The 15961-nt window shown below is 42.6% G+C and overlaps 1 protein-coding gene across 1 annotated transcript in view; it reads left to right on the top strand.

Annotated features, from left to right (window-relative positions):
* The first annotated feature begins 3342 nt into the window (after positions 1–3342).
* The window catches only part of LOC145405809 (protein O-linked-mannose beta-1,2-N-acetylglucosaminyltransferase 1-like), a 45828-nt gene continuing 33209 nt past the window's right edge, over positions 3343–15961 (top strand). Inside the window, exon 1 of the mRNA XM_080277047.1 lies at positions 3343–3370. Within this exon, the coding sequence (XP_080133173.1) occupies positions 3343–3370 (28 nt within the window). The remainder of the gene's footprint in view (positions 3371–15961) is intronic.

A 15961-nucleotide genomic window follows, 5' to 3' on the forward strand; every position in this document is an offset into this window, starting at 1 on the left:
GTGTGTGTGTGTGTGTGCGTGTGTGTGTGTGTGTGTGTGTGTAAAAGTATTCAGTTAGACCATAAGTAGGAAGTACACCGATTCCACAGTCAAAAATACTGATAAATAAAATATATATCAGAGCAAACTGTATATATAAAACCTAGCCGAATCACACCATAAACCAGCGTCCTTAGACCTTAAGCCTCTGAGCGCTGCGATAAGAGGTAAGACGTAATACTATGAAAGGAATTAGGAGAGCGTCGTGGCTATCCCCTTCCATTACTCTCTCTCTCTCTCTCTCTCTCTCAATCACTTCTTTCCATCTTTCTCTCTCTTATTCACCTCCCTTCTCCCCGCCTCTCTCCCTTGCAACTTCATCCGTGGCTGGGGTAGGCAAAATGAAACGAAATGGTGTGTGTGTGTGTGTGTGTGTGTGTGTGTGTGTGTGTGTGTGTGTGTGTGTGTGTGTGTGTGTGTGTGTGTGTGTGTGAGAGAGAGAGAGAGAGAGAGAGAGAAAATCGGAAACAATGAGGAAGAAAGAGACAGAAAGCGCAGAAACCAACGACGTGAAGGAGAATGGAGGAGGGGCGGGAGACAGGAACGATACTCCGTTCATTTATACTTGACCAAAAATCGCCCTCTCTCCATCTCGAACCCCAAGATTAATATCTTTAGAATCTTCACTACAATACGGCTGTTAATCCCTTCTGTCCGATGACGTGGTTTTATAATCTATTCCTCCTATAGACAGACAGATGGATTGATATAGATACACAGATAGATAAATAGACTGAGAGAGAGAGAGAGAGAGAGAGAGAGAGAGAGAGAGAGAGAGAGAGAGAGAGAGAGAGAGACTGAATGATTTACACACCAGCTTCCGAAAAACCCAGCCACTGTTTACCTTGGAACCATTCGGCGCGTGGTCGAAATCGGTTCCAAGAAGAAGGCTGCGAAAGTCTGCGGACGGCAAATCAACGTTTCGGCGACGGACGGTCAACTCAACTCCGGGATTTTAGTACCGAAGTCTCCCAAGGGGGCGACTCGTTACCGGCGCCGAATTGGAAGGAGGGTCCAACTCTCCAAAATGTCAGGGTTCATTACTAGTGGAATGGGAGTTATCGGGGCGTGGATTTTTTTTTTTTTTTTTTTTTTCTGGAGGGGGGGAGAATGAAAAAATGAGAATGAGGAGGAGTGAAAAGAAGTGAGATGCTGAAGGTGCGGGGAAACGTAGGAGGGAAAGAAGAACCGGTAGATGGATGGACGTGCTAGAGAGGAGGGAGGGACAGAACGAAAAGATGATAATGAGACGCAAAGAAGTGAGGTGCTGAGGGAGAAGGGAGAAGTGCAAGGAAACGAAGCATGGGTAAACGAACAGATGTGAGAGGAAAGATGGCAGTGTGGGGGGGACAGAACGAGAAAATGAGGATGAGACGTGAAAGGAAGAGAAATGGGTTGCTAAGGGAGGAGAGAAAAGTAAGAGGAAAGAAGAAAGCGACGAGTGAAAGAGGAAAGGGAGAAAGGGTAAACGGATGGAAGTGTGAGAAAGATGGGAGGAGGGGGTGGAAAGAAAAGTTGAGAATGAGACGTCAAAGGAAGAAGATATAAGACATTCGGGAAGGAGGGAAAAGTAGGAGGGAAAGAAGAAAAGGTAAAAATGTTGGGAGTGAGAGAAACTTGGGGGTGGGGTGGGGGGGGGAAGGAAAAGTTGAGAACGAGACGTCAAAGGAAGATATAAAACAATGAAGGAGGAGGGAAAAGTATAAGGGAAAGAGGAAAGGGTACGCGGATACAGTAGTGGAAACGAAAGGCGGGATGCACAAAAATTCTGATTCTTGTGAGGAGATCCGATCAAAATACCAAGTCAATCTGCAGGTTTCATATCCATAAGTTTTTAAAGCTTGAGATGTTTCATAGACGGCGTGAATGTACCTTTATCTTCGCTTGAACTAATATCAAACACTTCAAACTCTACCTGGTGTGAATATTACAAGCACACAACAAAATATTACATACTGAAATTTGATACCCATAAAACCACTCCCTTTATCATTAAGTTACAAAATATACCCCTGGGGCTCAACGAGGGTATAAGGCACGTCTCTCATTTCTGCAGCCTTACTGCTTTTACTCTAACTTGGTACAAATTTTCGTCCTTTTGCAGCGTATCTTATATAGCCCTGTGTAAAAATAAATAAATAAATAAATAAATAAAATGACTGCTACCGTTCTATACACTTCCCATTGCACTTCTTTGTGACTCGCATCATTATCTAGTGTCAATCTATTCTCAGAACTCAACATACACGATGGGCAGGTGTGAATTTTAGACCAAGTTTGAGTAAAATGAGTATAGAACCACCCACGACAGCTCCAATCAGAACCTGGTATTCAAAATGGAGATGTGGGAATTGTTTGTCAAGTTAGAGTAAAAGGAGTATGGCAACCAAGATAACTCTAATCAGAACTCAGTATTCAAGATGGAAAGGTGGGAATTTTAGGCCGAGTTAATTAAAAAAGAAAAAAAAAAAAAGCAACCCCCCCAAGGCAGTTCCAATCCTTGACTGGCACTTCTCATTACCTTTTAAGACTTTCCAGGAATCTCATCTGATGGCAACGTCACGCCACCACCTAATCGCCAACTTTTGAAGCCGACAAGTACTTCTGATAGCAAACTTTCGTAAGTACTTCGAACAGCAAACTTATTCTGGCGATATCCGAAGGCTCGAGTTTGTCGTGGAAAAAAAAAGAAGTTGAAATTCCCCAGTTTAATATGGTTTTACGTTTTTTATTTTTTCTAAATAAAACCTCTCTCTCTCTCTCTCTCTCTCTCTCTCTCTCTCTCTATCCTCAACTGGCGGCTTATCTTCCTCCCTCATTTTTCTCCCCTAACATCCATCTTCAGGTGGCACCTTTTTCACCTTTGAGAGAGGCAAGATTTTTACAGAATTCTAAATTTCCCCTGCCTCACCTCCCCCCTCTCTCTCTATCTCACCTCCCTCCCTCCTCTCTATTTTCCCAGCATTAAGAAAGTGGAAGAAACTGGGGGAAGGGAAGAATGGAAAACCTGATAGCAAGATGAGGTCACAGGGATAACGAAGACTGACGTTGATGATGATGATGATGATGATGTTGATAAGACGAGTGAAACGAAGGAAAAATTCGAGTGAGGGTGTGAATTACAGACTGATGATGATGAAGATGATGATGATGATGACGATAATAATAATAATAATAAATAATAATAATAATAATAATAATAATAATACCGTAATAATAGTAATAATAATAATACCCCAAAGACGATCAACGGCAGCCAGGATCAAATTCCTTTCGCTCTAATGACCCTGATTCTCTGACCTCATGACCTTTGACACGACTCTTGACACAGGTAAGGTCATTGACTGCCACCCTAAAGAAAATAACGCTCTGAGAGAGAGAGAGAGAGAGAGAGAGAGAGAGAGAGAGAGAGAGAGAGAGAGACGAGGTGGTGGTCAAGGAAATGAGGCAAGAAAATGGCAAGATTACGAGATAAAGAAGAAACAAAGGAGAACCAGGGAGAGGAGGAGGAGGAGAAGGAGGAGGCGGAGGAGGAGGAGGAGGAGGAGGAGGAGGAGAGGCGAGGGGTGGAGAAAGAAGAGAGACGGAGTATGGAGGAGCGATGAGGAAGGAGGGAAAGAAGAGAAGGGGGAGAAGAGAAAGAGGACACAGAAGCGGAACGATAAGAGAAGCGAAAGGAAAACAAGAGGTGAAAGTAAAGATCTGCAGGAACAAAAAAGAAGAGAGAGAGGAAGAGGAGAAGGAAGAACGAAAGAAGAAAAATTAGAGGAGAGACGTAGGGGACTTGGAGGGAGAAGGAAAGAAAAAGGAAGATCAGAGGAGGAGTGAGAAAGGAAGACAGGCGGACGGGATCAGGACGACTGCAGCAGTGAGAAGAAAAATTGAAGGAAAGAGAAAGAAACTGTGGAAGAAAAAGCTGCAAATTTGGCGAGGTAGTGTGTGTGTGTGTGTGTGTGTGTGTGTGTGTGTGTGTGTGTGTGTGTGTGTGTGTGTGTGTGTGTGTGTGTGTGTGTGTGTGTGTGTGTGTGTGTGTGTGAGAGAGAGAGAGAGAGAGAGAGAGAGAGAGAGAGAGAGAGAGAGAGGGAGAGATGGAACTCAAGAAATTAAAACACTGAAATAAGTACCGCTACCGCAAACACTTGCTTAAAGAAAGATGAAAGTGCATAAAGAGAGAGGAGAGTGTCAAGACAAAAATAGGAACCAGAACAAGGAGAGGAGAGGGAGAAACGGAAGAATGGGGAGGAAAAAAAAAATAGGAGAGGGAGAAAGCTGAGCAAAGGGAAGGAAAAAAGAGAGAAGAGGGAGAAACCGGAGGAAAGGGAAGGAAAAAGAAAAGAGAGGGAGAAAGCAGAGACAAGGGAAGGAAAAAAGGAAAGAAGAAGACACAGCAGAAATCTCGCCACGCCCTCCGAGGTAATCCTACACAATTTCTGAACGAGAGAGTATCTGGAGAAAAAATAAAGACGAAAGAGGAACAGGAGAAAAGTGCAAAGCAAAGAAATGAATGAGGAAGTAGAGGAAGAGGACAGGTAGGAGGAAGTCTAGCATAGACTACAACAGTTCGAGTCTGACATAGGGACTTTTTGATGAGGAAACCATTTTTGTTTACGTGTGACGTCACTTATGCCAATCCAGGAAGTCATCGCTGCGGTGTAAGTAGACATTACATCCCCCCCCCTCTCTCTCTCCCTCTCAACATCATCATCAACAACCATTCAGAAAAGTATTCATTTCCAATCTCTCAACCCTTTTAACAAACGCAATAATTTTTAAAGAGGAAAAATATACTAACTGGCGGAAGAATATAACAATATATATATAAGGAAAGCACAGTTGCAAGTTGATAAATATCATAAATTTTAGGGAATGGAGCACGAAGAAGATAAACAGTCCTAGAAGGAGGAGGAGGAGGAGGAGGAGGAGATTAAAAAGTAATGAAGTGGAAGAGGAAGATCAGAACTGGGGAACAAGACAGAGTTGTCATAAGGAAGATAAGAAAAAACAAGAGCAAGTAAAAAAAACAGGGGTATAGAAAAGGTTCCTAAAACCGTAAAGTAAAAGAGGAAGATAAAAAAAGGGGGGGACAGAGACAGAAAAACAGAGAAACATATTAATCGAGACCCCTAAAAAGAAAGAAAGAAAGGAAAAAAAGGCCCTAACGAGACGGTTTGGCCAGAAAAATGCGCTAATGAGGAGTCACAACATGTCAAATTTCCCAGATTTTCTTTCTTATTCTTTTACAAAATCGCTGATATATTACGGGAAAAAAATATAGGATTTTAACAATATGCGTGTTGCTAAAATATTTATTACGGACACTTTACGGTTCATTTAATTATCATGTCTTATTTCCAGTTCCTTTGCTTAAACAAATAACTCCTAAAAGTTCTGTTGCATCTCAAGTTTTACAATCAATGAAATTTCAAGACCCTAAGAGAGAGAGAGAAAGAGAGAGAGAGAGAGAGAGAGAGAGAGAGAGAGAGAATGCCACCATCTTTATTTTTTTTCAACGTTGCTACTCTTAAAGTCACTCTGCCTCCTCTTAATATATAGCCCCAAACATCACGAACTTACCATTAAATCCAACTGTTTATAATGTGATTAATTTACGAGTAGGTCGATGTAAATATAGCGCAGTGGTACAGACGATGCTTTATCAAACTGTAAATCTGTCACATACTGAAGAGGTGAGGCTATTTCAACTGACACTCCCCCCCACCAAACATGTTTTTTTTTATTTATGGGTACAATACCATCAAATCTTTATTACCATGAAAACAAACCTATACATTATCCATTCTATTATTATTATTATTATATTATTACCGTATTACTATTATTATTACTATTATTATTATTATTATTATTATTATTATTATTAGTTTTAGTTTTTTTATATATTGGTGTCAAATCATCCCACTGAAATTGATAATTCTCCCTTTCCTTCCCATTTGGGTCTTCGCCATCTATTTCTTTTTTCTTTCCCTTGGCTTCATCTCTCTCTCTCTCTCTCTCTCTTTTAGATTCCCTCTTTGCTTTAGTTTCCCTTTTTTTTTTTTTGTCTTCTCTCCTCGCTTCTTTCCTCTCTCTCACCTCCTCCCTCATTCCGCTTCTTGCTTGTCTCTCCTTCTCTCACTATCTCTCTATCCTTATTTCATTTCTCTATCCTTATTCATTTCTCTATTTGTTTATTTATTTCTCTTTTCTTTCCGTCACTCACCTACTTCTTCCCTCGCCCTTTCTCAATTTCCTTCTCCCTATTCACTGCGTCGCTGTTTCCTCCTTTCAATTAATATCTTTTTCCTTACTCTTATTCTCACGCGAAGAGGAAGGGAAAATTGTATAAGAAGAGGCGGAGAAAGTTACTGAGGGAAGAAAAGGGTGATTGAAATGACAAGGAATGGAATTGGTGTTGTGGTGAGAAGAGGAGAGTGATAGTGAATGGAGGGCTTGAGTGAATTAGATGAGAGAGAGAGAGAGAGAGAGACTCTGTGTGTGTGTGTGTGTAAGAAGTGATACAGTATTGAAGCAAAGAGAAACTGAAGGGACTTCGTGAGAGAGGAGAGATAATGAGATGAAAAGCTATTAAAGTCCACCTTATTTACAAAAGCTGTATGCCCTCTCTCTCTCTCTCTCTCTCTCTCTCTCTCTCTCTCTCTCTCCTCTCTCTCTCTCTCTCTCTCTCTCTCTCTCTCTCTCTCTCTCTCACCGCGACCGTAAAATATAACTCTCCCCAGCGACAGGCAATAAAACGAAATGAAAACGACCCCTATACCAAATTTAAGATGCGCGTCCCGTCCCTTAGTTATCATTACTTTGGCCTTTAAATAGATATGAAGACAATTGGCCTTTAAATAGATATGGAGACAATTGGCCTTTAAATAGATACGGAGACAATTGGCCTTTAAATAGATAAGGAGACAATTGGCCTTTAAATAGATATGGAGACAATTGGCCTTTAAATAGATATGGAGACAATTGGCCTTTAAATAGATATGGAGACAATTGGCCTTTAAATAGATAAGGAGACAATTGGCCTTTAAACAGATAAGGAGACAATTGGCCTTAAAACAGATAACTGGCCTTTAAACAGGTAAGGAGACAATGGTCCGTGGTCTAAAGCACTTATTCTCGTCAGATAAGGAGGCTCCCTAACACTTATTATTTTAGTATATTTCTGCATCAGGTATGCTTTACTTTCTTGGTTATTCATCTATGTCAATAAAACAAATATAAACCTATTAAAGAGATACTGATAACAACAAGCAAGAGAATATTCAGGAGTTGGAGCTTTACTTGCATCTCTTTCTTAATGACCTACTGTTCTTATTACTGCTTTACATCTCCTTAAATATTACTAACCCAAACTATGTCAATATTAGAAAGATATTAACACAAACATGGAAAGGTATTTTTTGGATCAACGTGCAACACACATGGCGCAGAAAAATGTGCTTATACTGATGCAAAGATCAACATTCAAAACAAATCGCTAAGGTAGGGATGTTAAGAAGTCCCTCACGCCCACGAGAATACGGCTGTTTGTCAGAAACTGGAACGTCAGTCGGAAAAACCAATGTCCTTCAACCACTTTGTTTTTTTCACCGCTCCACTTTTATGTGTGATGAGTTTTATCAAGTTCCTTTGCGAGTTTGATTTTCCTGTTTTTTGAGAGAGAGAGAGAGAGAGAGAGAGAGAGAGAGAGAGAGAGAGAGAGAGAGAGAGAGAGAGAGAGAGAGAGAGAGAGAGAGGTGGAGGTCACAGCATCTCCCCTCTACAAATCTTAACCCCTTCTATCCGATGACGTATTTTATTTTTTTAATTCTTGCTATCTCCAGGTGATCCGAACTGGGGGGGTTAGATGTGGTTTCATTAACTCTTTCACGGTTAGCTCTTACAAAGCCGAACAAAATGTCTTGTGGTCGCAAAAACAAGAAAAAATACGCCCATGATGTGAGGGGATTAAATAGACGGTGGTTATATGCCTTAATTCCTTCAGCTCGACGACTCATTTAAACTTGCAACTGACCGGCGATTATACTAAGCTTAAAAGGACTCCCATATTGAAGCGGTCCGGGGAGACAGCTTCTGATCTACTCATTATGACGAGGTCTTTCCTAAAGCAAACAATATCATCTCTTGGACGCAACAATAAATAGGAAATACGTTACTGACTCTTCTATATTTAACAGCCAGGAAATCTATCTTTACTAACAAACCCTGATTCTTCCACGAACACTCTACGATCAAACTAACTCCCCCCCTCTTTATTTTTATTTTTTTTCCAGAATACAGTTTATTAATTTCCTGAAAAAGCTCGAGTTTGGCATAGTTGCACCATCGTGGGGCAACTTTAATCAAACTGAGGGCATCTTTTACTAGCGGCGCCTGATAAACGACAGGGGAGGGACGATGAGACAGAATGCAGGCAGGCAGGAAGGAAGGTCAGTGAATGATGGCAGGGAGAAACAAATGGGCTGAGAGACAAAGACACATTATAATCACACTAGCCCACCCTAGCCGAGTTGGACAAAGGTTACAAAGCGAGAGGATGGGAAGGAAGGAAGGAAGGCAAGAAGGAAGAAACGAAGGAAGGAAGGGTGTTAATGATGACAGGGAGAGATGGCAAGAGATGGAGTGTTAATGATAACAGGGAGAGATGGCAAGAGATGGGTTGATCAAAGGCACAGTATAATTACACTACCCTTGCTGAGTTGCACAAAGGTTGCAGAGTGAGAGTATAAGGAAGGAAGGAAAGAAGGAAGGAAGGAAAGGAATGAAACAAGCAAGCAAGCAAGGAGAGAAGTGTGGAGGATGGCAGGGAAAGATGGCAAGAGATGAGTTGATCAGACAAAGGTACAGCACAGTCACACTACCCTTGCCGTGTAGTACAAAGGTTGCAGAATGAGAGGATGAGACAGAAGGCAGGAATGAAGGAAGGAGTGTGAATGATGGCAGGGAAAGGTGGCAAGAGATGAGCTGATCAGACAAAGGCACAGTACGAGTATAATCACACTACCCTTGCTGAGCTGTACCAAGGTTGCGGAGCGAGAGGATGAGACGGAAGGAAGGGGGGAAGGGGGGAAAGAGGGAAAGAGTGTGAATGATGGCAGGGTTAGATGTCAAGAGATAGACTGAACAAAGGTGCAGTATAATCACGACATCTCTTGTTGCGCTGTACGGCAGTTGTAAGCTTTTTTTCTTTCTCAAACATAAATGTTGACAGACATTCATGAACACTGAGAGCTTTACGGGTAATATCATTGTCACTATTGCCTTGAGCATTTTCTGAAACACAAATAAAAGCTTTCACAAATAAGGTGTTCGCAAGTCAGGCTAATATTCTTTGAGGATGGCATGGATAAAAAGGGAACTCAGCCTCCAGAGAAGCTTACACACACACACACACACACAACCAGTCAAAGGGTTAAGTAACAGTAAGAAGGCAAACCTATCGCTGTCTCCCTCAAGAATCTTACTTCACTACACATTACAATACACTACTGGTTCGCAAGGCAGTCAGTGAAGGAAAGTAATTGCCTCCACAGCTCCACGTTCCACAGACTTCCTTGAACTTTTGTTGACTTTAAGAGCAATGGACTATATTTCTACCCTAATTAATACACATACAAATATTAAAGTGCGTTCGTTTCTCCTGCCTATTTTTTTCGTCACTGGATTTATTCACGTTTAATGTGGCGTAGTGGACATTGGTGTATATAATCATTCCTCTGTGGGTGATAATATGCATCTTTGTCCATTACCTCTCCTTCAAGCACCTATGAAGCCAGCGGTGAAAGACAGGCAGGAGTGGCGAACAGATCTGTATTTCTTTGTGCCAAACATTTAGCACCGAATCAGACGGAATATCTACTAAATGCACAGATCTCAAACTACGTACACTGTTGGATCAATCATTTTTATTTCAGTTCAAAACATTCACAACTCGACTCCAGCGATAACTACCTGAAAAATGCAACACAAAAATGAATCGAGATAATCTTTAACTGCTATGGAGACATTTATCGCAAAAATTCGGCAAGATACTTTATAAATACTTTTCCTGCCTTCCTATTGGTTCCCCGCCGGTGACGTCAGCAGCGAATGCCGAATACTGCAAGATTTTTTTATGTATATTTTTTTGGCTGATTGGTAAAGTTGCAGCCGCTCGTAAGGCCGCCGAAAGGAGAAGAGATTTCGGTTTCGGAGCTTAGGGGAGGATATTCCGGCACCTGCTTTGCTCCCGGCTCTGACATAAAGAAGGGAGAGAAAGAGAGAGAGAGAGAGAGGGGTATGCAAATGGATGTGGTCTGAGTTTTTCATTTTAGCTTGATTTCTTGGAGGCCTGTTTTTTCCGTGAGTGTGTGTGTGTGTGTGTGTGTGTGTGTGTGTGTGTGTGGACAGGGATTGTGTGGGAGTAAGTGATTTAGAGGGAAGGTTAGTGGACAAGGGGGAGAGAATGAAATGAAAATGAGAAAATGTTGGAAGTTTTGTGTGTGTGTGTGTGTGTGTGTGTGTGTGTGTGTGTGTGTGTGTGTGTGTGTGTGTGTGTGTGTGTGTGTGTGTGTGTGTGTGTGTGTGTGTGTGTGTGTGTGTGTGTGTGTGTGTGTGTGTGTGTGTGTGTACGAGAGAGAGAGAGAGAGAGAGAGAGAGGGGAAGGGGGAATATTACATGAGATATGGAGGCCTGAGAAGACATAGACAGATATGAGTTAACAGTATTATATCACATAACGAGGATACAGAAAGCGACACAGACCAAAGGCGAACGTAGAGCTTAAGCAGGAAGTAAGACGAAACAGGAGAAAAATATGAAGTCAGCCTCAAAAAGCGCATACCTCAGCCATCGCCTATACCAGACAGCTCAGACACCACCAAAATTTAATGAACTCCTTCTTGTCTCATGACCCACATATCCACTTTTTTTTTTTTTTTAATTAATACATAACGTTTTGAGATCTCTTGTGGACAAACAGATGAACAGGGGTGAAAACATAATCTACAACTTTCGTTGGCAGAGGTAACGACGGGAGAGAAAAAAGTAAAATATGAAATGAAAGAGCTCGTATTTCTCCACCACACCATTGTTGTTGAGTGTTGCCCCCTTCTTGTCGACCCCTCCCCTCCATCTCTCTCTCTCTCTCTCTCTCTCTCTTTAATTACTTCCCACTGTGCCAGTCCCCCGCTTAATCTCCCCACATATTGGGTCAGCCCACCATAAGCTCCCTACTTCCACCCCTCTCATAGCTCCCTTAACGCATTACCGTTCTAATTCCCTTCCTCTGACTATCCAAACTCCCTTTATGTCCCCCGGTTATAATCCCTCTTCCACAATCCTCCTCCTCCTCCTCCTGCATATCTTACTCTTTCTCCTCCTACTCTTCTTCTCGTCTTCCTCTTCCTCCTTCGCCTATTATGTTTCCTAATCCTGTCTCTCCCATTCGTCCCTCCTACTCGTAACTCCGTGCAGCCCACTCTTTGTAGTCATTTCACTACGTGTAGGTCACTTTCTGTACAAGTCCCAGGCTTTCCTATCAAAGAGAAGCATCTATGGGCAGAGAAACATACCAAGTCCCTCTCAGCTTATGGGACTTTGCCAGCAGAGAAATATGGGAGGTACAGGAAGCTAATTATTAAGAACTTTTACTTCTGTCTCCCACTGCACCTCCCGTGTCTTCCTTACCTCCTTCCATCTTTTCCTCACTCTGGAGTTTTCCTCCACCCCCTACTTACGCTTCCCCCTCACCCTGGTTCATTTCCTCTCTTCTCCTTTCCTTCCACTTCTTTCCTCTCTCCCTCCACTATTTTTCTATCTCCCTTATCCACCTCCCTCTGCTGTTTTCCCCTTCCCCTTCACTACTTCCTCTTCTCCCTTCACTACTTTCCTCTCTCCTTCCACTACTTTCCTTTCTTCCTCCACTACTTTCCTCTGTCCCTCCACTGCTTTCTTCTCTCCTTCCACTGCTTTCCTCTCCTCCCGCATTACTTTCCCCTCTCCCGGCACACTACTTCCCACTCCCTATAAATTCCTTCCCTTTTAACTCCTAGTCCTTATCCCCTCAACTCCCAAGCCCTCCTTCCGCCCTTCGACACTGTCCTTCAATCTCCCTGTCAACAAATTCCTTTTGCTCTCTACTCCCTCCTCCTATTTTTTCTCTCCTCTGTATCCCCTCTTTTTTCCCTTTCACCCTCCGTCCTCTCTCACAATCTCAGCCAATTCACTTTCCTATCCTCTTATACCCTGTTTTTCCTCTCACTGTCCCCTCACCTCCTCCCCTTAACTTCCCTCGTCCTCCATTGCTTTCCTTCCCCCAAGTAAATCTCCTCTTCCTCTCTTCTTATTTTCTCTTTATAACTGTTTACGCTCCCACTATCCCTTTACCAACATTCCTTGCCTATCCTTTTCCTTCTTCGCCCCCACCCCACGCCAACATGCTCATTATCCTGTATGCTTGCATCCCTTCTCTATCTTCCCACTTTCACTTCCTCGCCTCCACTTCTTACGCCTCACCTTCCCTTCTTACATGTACATCCCCTTCTCCAGTTCACATATCCCACTGGTTCTCTCCTACCCCTATCCATCCACCCCTTCTTAACTTCTCTAATCCATTGCGCTCTCTCCCCTCATTCTCCCTACGTTCCTCCCCTTCCTCCTTATCGCTCTTCCAGTCTCTCCTTATCTTTCTCCTGCCCTATGCTTCTCCCTCCTCTTTCTTCTCTCAAGCACTCCATTCCCTCCTCGCGACTTCCTACCCCTCCCCTCTCTCCCCCAGTACCCCCTACCGTCCTCATTACTTCCTTTCCTCCTTCCTCCCCCTCCCCCCATTCCAGTAACTCCCTAGCCACTCCGCCTACGTATCCAGACAAGCATCCCCAGAGATATAACCTGATATAACCCGCTATTATACCACTATATTGCTGCATTGCTCACTGAGAGAGAGAGAGAGAGAGAGAGAGAGAGAGAGAGAGGTGGTAAAGTCGCTTTCCAGTGTAAATTATTATTTTTTTTTTATCTCCTTTTTCTCTTCCCCTTTCTCAGCTACTCTTTTCCGTTCTTCTTACATCAGCTGTTTCTATTATCTTCCTTTTTTTCATTTTCTCTCCCTTCTATGTCTTCACCTTCTCCTTCTCCTTTTCCTTAGTTATTCCTCTCTCCTCTTCTCTTCGAACAATGTTACACTCCTTTACTTCCCTTCCTCTCTCTCTCTCTCTCTCTCTCTCTCTCTCTCCTCCTTTCAATCCCTCTAGCTTCAAGACTTTCCACCCTTTCGCTCTTCCTTCAGTATCTCCTCTTCAGTCTTTTTTCCCTCCTTACCCTGCCTCACGTCTTCCTCTTTCTCATCTGACCTGCCCTCTTCACTCCACTTTCTTCCATCTCTCCTCCTCCCCTATCCTATTTCTTCCTACCCTCCTTCCTTTACTCCCTTTTCCTTCTGCACTATCTTCCTTTCCTACCCTCACTCTTCCTTAATTCCTTTCTTCCTCCCGTATACTCTCCTTCCTCCCCAGTCCTCCTCTTTTCATTCCTTCTGTACACTCTCCTTCCTTCACTCTCGGCTACTTCTGTTCTTCCTTCTCTTCCTTCCCTACTCCCCTTCTTCCAACCCTACCCTCCCATTTCTTTCACTTCCTCTCTTTTTATTCCTCCTTCCCTACCTTCCACTCTTCACTCCTTTCTCTCAGTACTTCTTCCTCTCTTCCGAACCTACTCTCCATGTTTCACTCTCTCTATTTTTATTTCTTTTTTCCCCTACCTTCCTCTCTTCACTTTTTTCTCAGTACTTCTTCCTCTCTTCACTCCCTCCCTCATCCGCATACTCTTCCCAAATCCTCTGATGCTTCAATTTTGCCCCCAACAAAGTGGGAAGGAGTCTTATCATCCCTCACAGGGTTAGGCTTCTACACTAACTTGCTAGAAAAGTTCGGTAAAAAAAACTTGATATATTAGCGAACTCCTACTACAGGCAGCTGTCATTTTTGTGTCAGAAAATTATTACCTTCTGTTTGGTGGATTAACGTAGCACTACACTATAACACTACAATCACTGTTTATACAAGTAATATTAGTATAAGTGAAATGACACGACTATATTACAGGCAATTTAGCCAACATGTTGCAGTAATTGGAAGCCATCTGGATGTTCATGATACACTGGAAATATTCAATGGTCTCCCTCCGCACGATTATGTACCTTAATCTGGCTAACGTCTGACAATTTCATTGTTTAATAAAGACGCCCTCGGGGTGATGTGGTTGAACCTCTAAACACAGACCCTGAGTAAGGATACCTGTCAAGAGTAATATAACCACAAAATATTATGCGACTATACAAAACTAACCGAGAAAAAATGAAAATAAAAAATAAAAAATAACAGGAACAATCTACATATGCAATACTTAATAATAATAATAATAATAATAATAATAATAATAAAATATACATTTGCCTAGTGTACTACTACTACGAGAGACGCGGGAATACAATCCACGAACGCAAATCTTCCCATGAGCAACATAATATAGTATCTGATATATATAGGCCATACATACGTGGGTTGGTGGAGGATTAGTGCCCCTCCCCGTAAAACAAATAACTCCAAGTCAAATGACCACCCCTTACGGGATTATGGTGTCTGGCAATAGATAGATAGATAGATATAGCCACGTATGTACCCTCGTCTCAAAATCTTCCCATTCCTACCCTCTCTCCCTCCTTCAATTTCTCCTCTTGCAACTTACTCTCACTCACGCTCAGACAATGATTTCATAGGGGGTTATGTTCTCTCTCTCTCTCTCTCTCTCTCTCTCTCTCTGCCTGCCTGCCTGCCCGCCCGTACATCTCTATGCAGCAGCCTGGGCACTTCCTCTAATGACCCTGGACGGTATGCATGTATGTTAAATGGACGCAGGTGTGCTGTGTTATGTACCGACCATGTATATGCAGTGTGTGTGTGTGTGTGTGTGTGTGTGTGTGTGTGTGTGTGTGTGTGTGACTAATTCCTTTCCCTCACACACTCCCCCTCTATCACACGCTCCCCTTCCCTTGCATCCCTCACCAACTCCCCACCCCCTCACTCTCTCTCTCTATCTGTCACACACACACACACACACACACACACACACACACACACACAGATTCCCCTCCCCTACACACTCTTTCAGCCTAAGAGCTCTCAAAATTGTTTACCTGTATAGAGAAAGACTCTTTGATCCTAAAGTAATGACATGAACCTTTACGTCCTTTAATCTCTCTCTCTCTCTCTCTCTCTCTCCATTATTCACCTTCCTTCTCTCTCCTTTTATTTCGCCATTTTCGTCTTTTATTTCCTCTTTCGTTTCACGGTCGTAAATTTTTCTCCCAATATTCATTTACCTAATTTTCCCTCCCGTTTATTTAAGTATTATGTTCTCATCTCCCTTCCTCCTCTCCCCATTCATTTCGCTTCAAGTTTCCAGTTATCATACTTTTTCTTCCAGCACTCCATTTTCTTTCGTTCAGGGTAGTCTTTCCTTTTCTTAAAACTCCCGCCGTTCCTGCGTGTTTCGACGTAACAATATCCTCATTATCTTCCTAACATGATTATCAATTTACTGCCAGACATTTACGATAACGATACATTTTCCAACAATGCTCGGGAACTACCAAGGAATTCTTGAACTGGATAAAAAATATGACCAGGAAAAAAGTTGTAATAAGTTTCCTACGCCTGGCATCGGAAACGTGATTGCCCCGTGCATCAGAGTAAGGGTTAAACTTTCCTTATTACCCACCAATAATGGGCTTTTGCCATTATTTCTCCAGTATTTATCACTAATTCCTCGGCAAGCAGTAGCGGCAGTGGAAGTGGAAGCCGGGAAAAGAAAGAAAGCTGAATGAAGAAACATTACTAACGGAGGGGAAGTTCCGAAGGAGAGAGGGTAG

This window comes from Coenobita brevimanus, chromosome 68 (genome assembly GCF_032717465.1).
Source record: "Coenobita brevimanus isolate Jiangsu-jjx chromosome 68, ASM3271746v2, whole genome shotgun sequence".
Taxonomy (NCBI): Eukaryota; Metazoa; Arthropoda; class Malacostraca; order Decapoda; family Coenobitidae; genus Coenobita; species Coenobita brevimanus.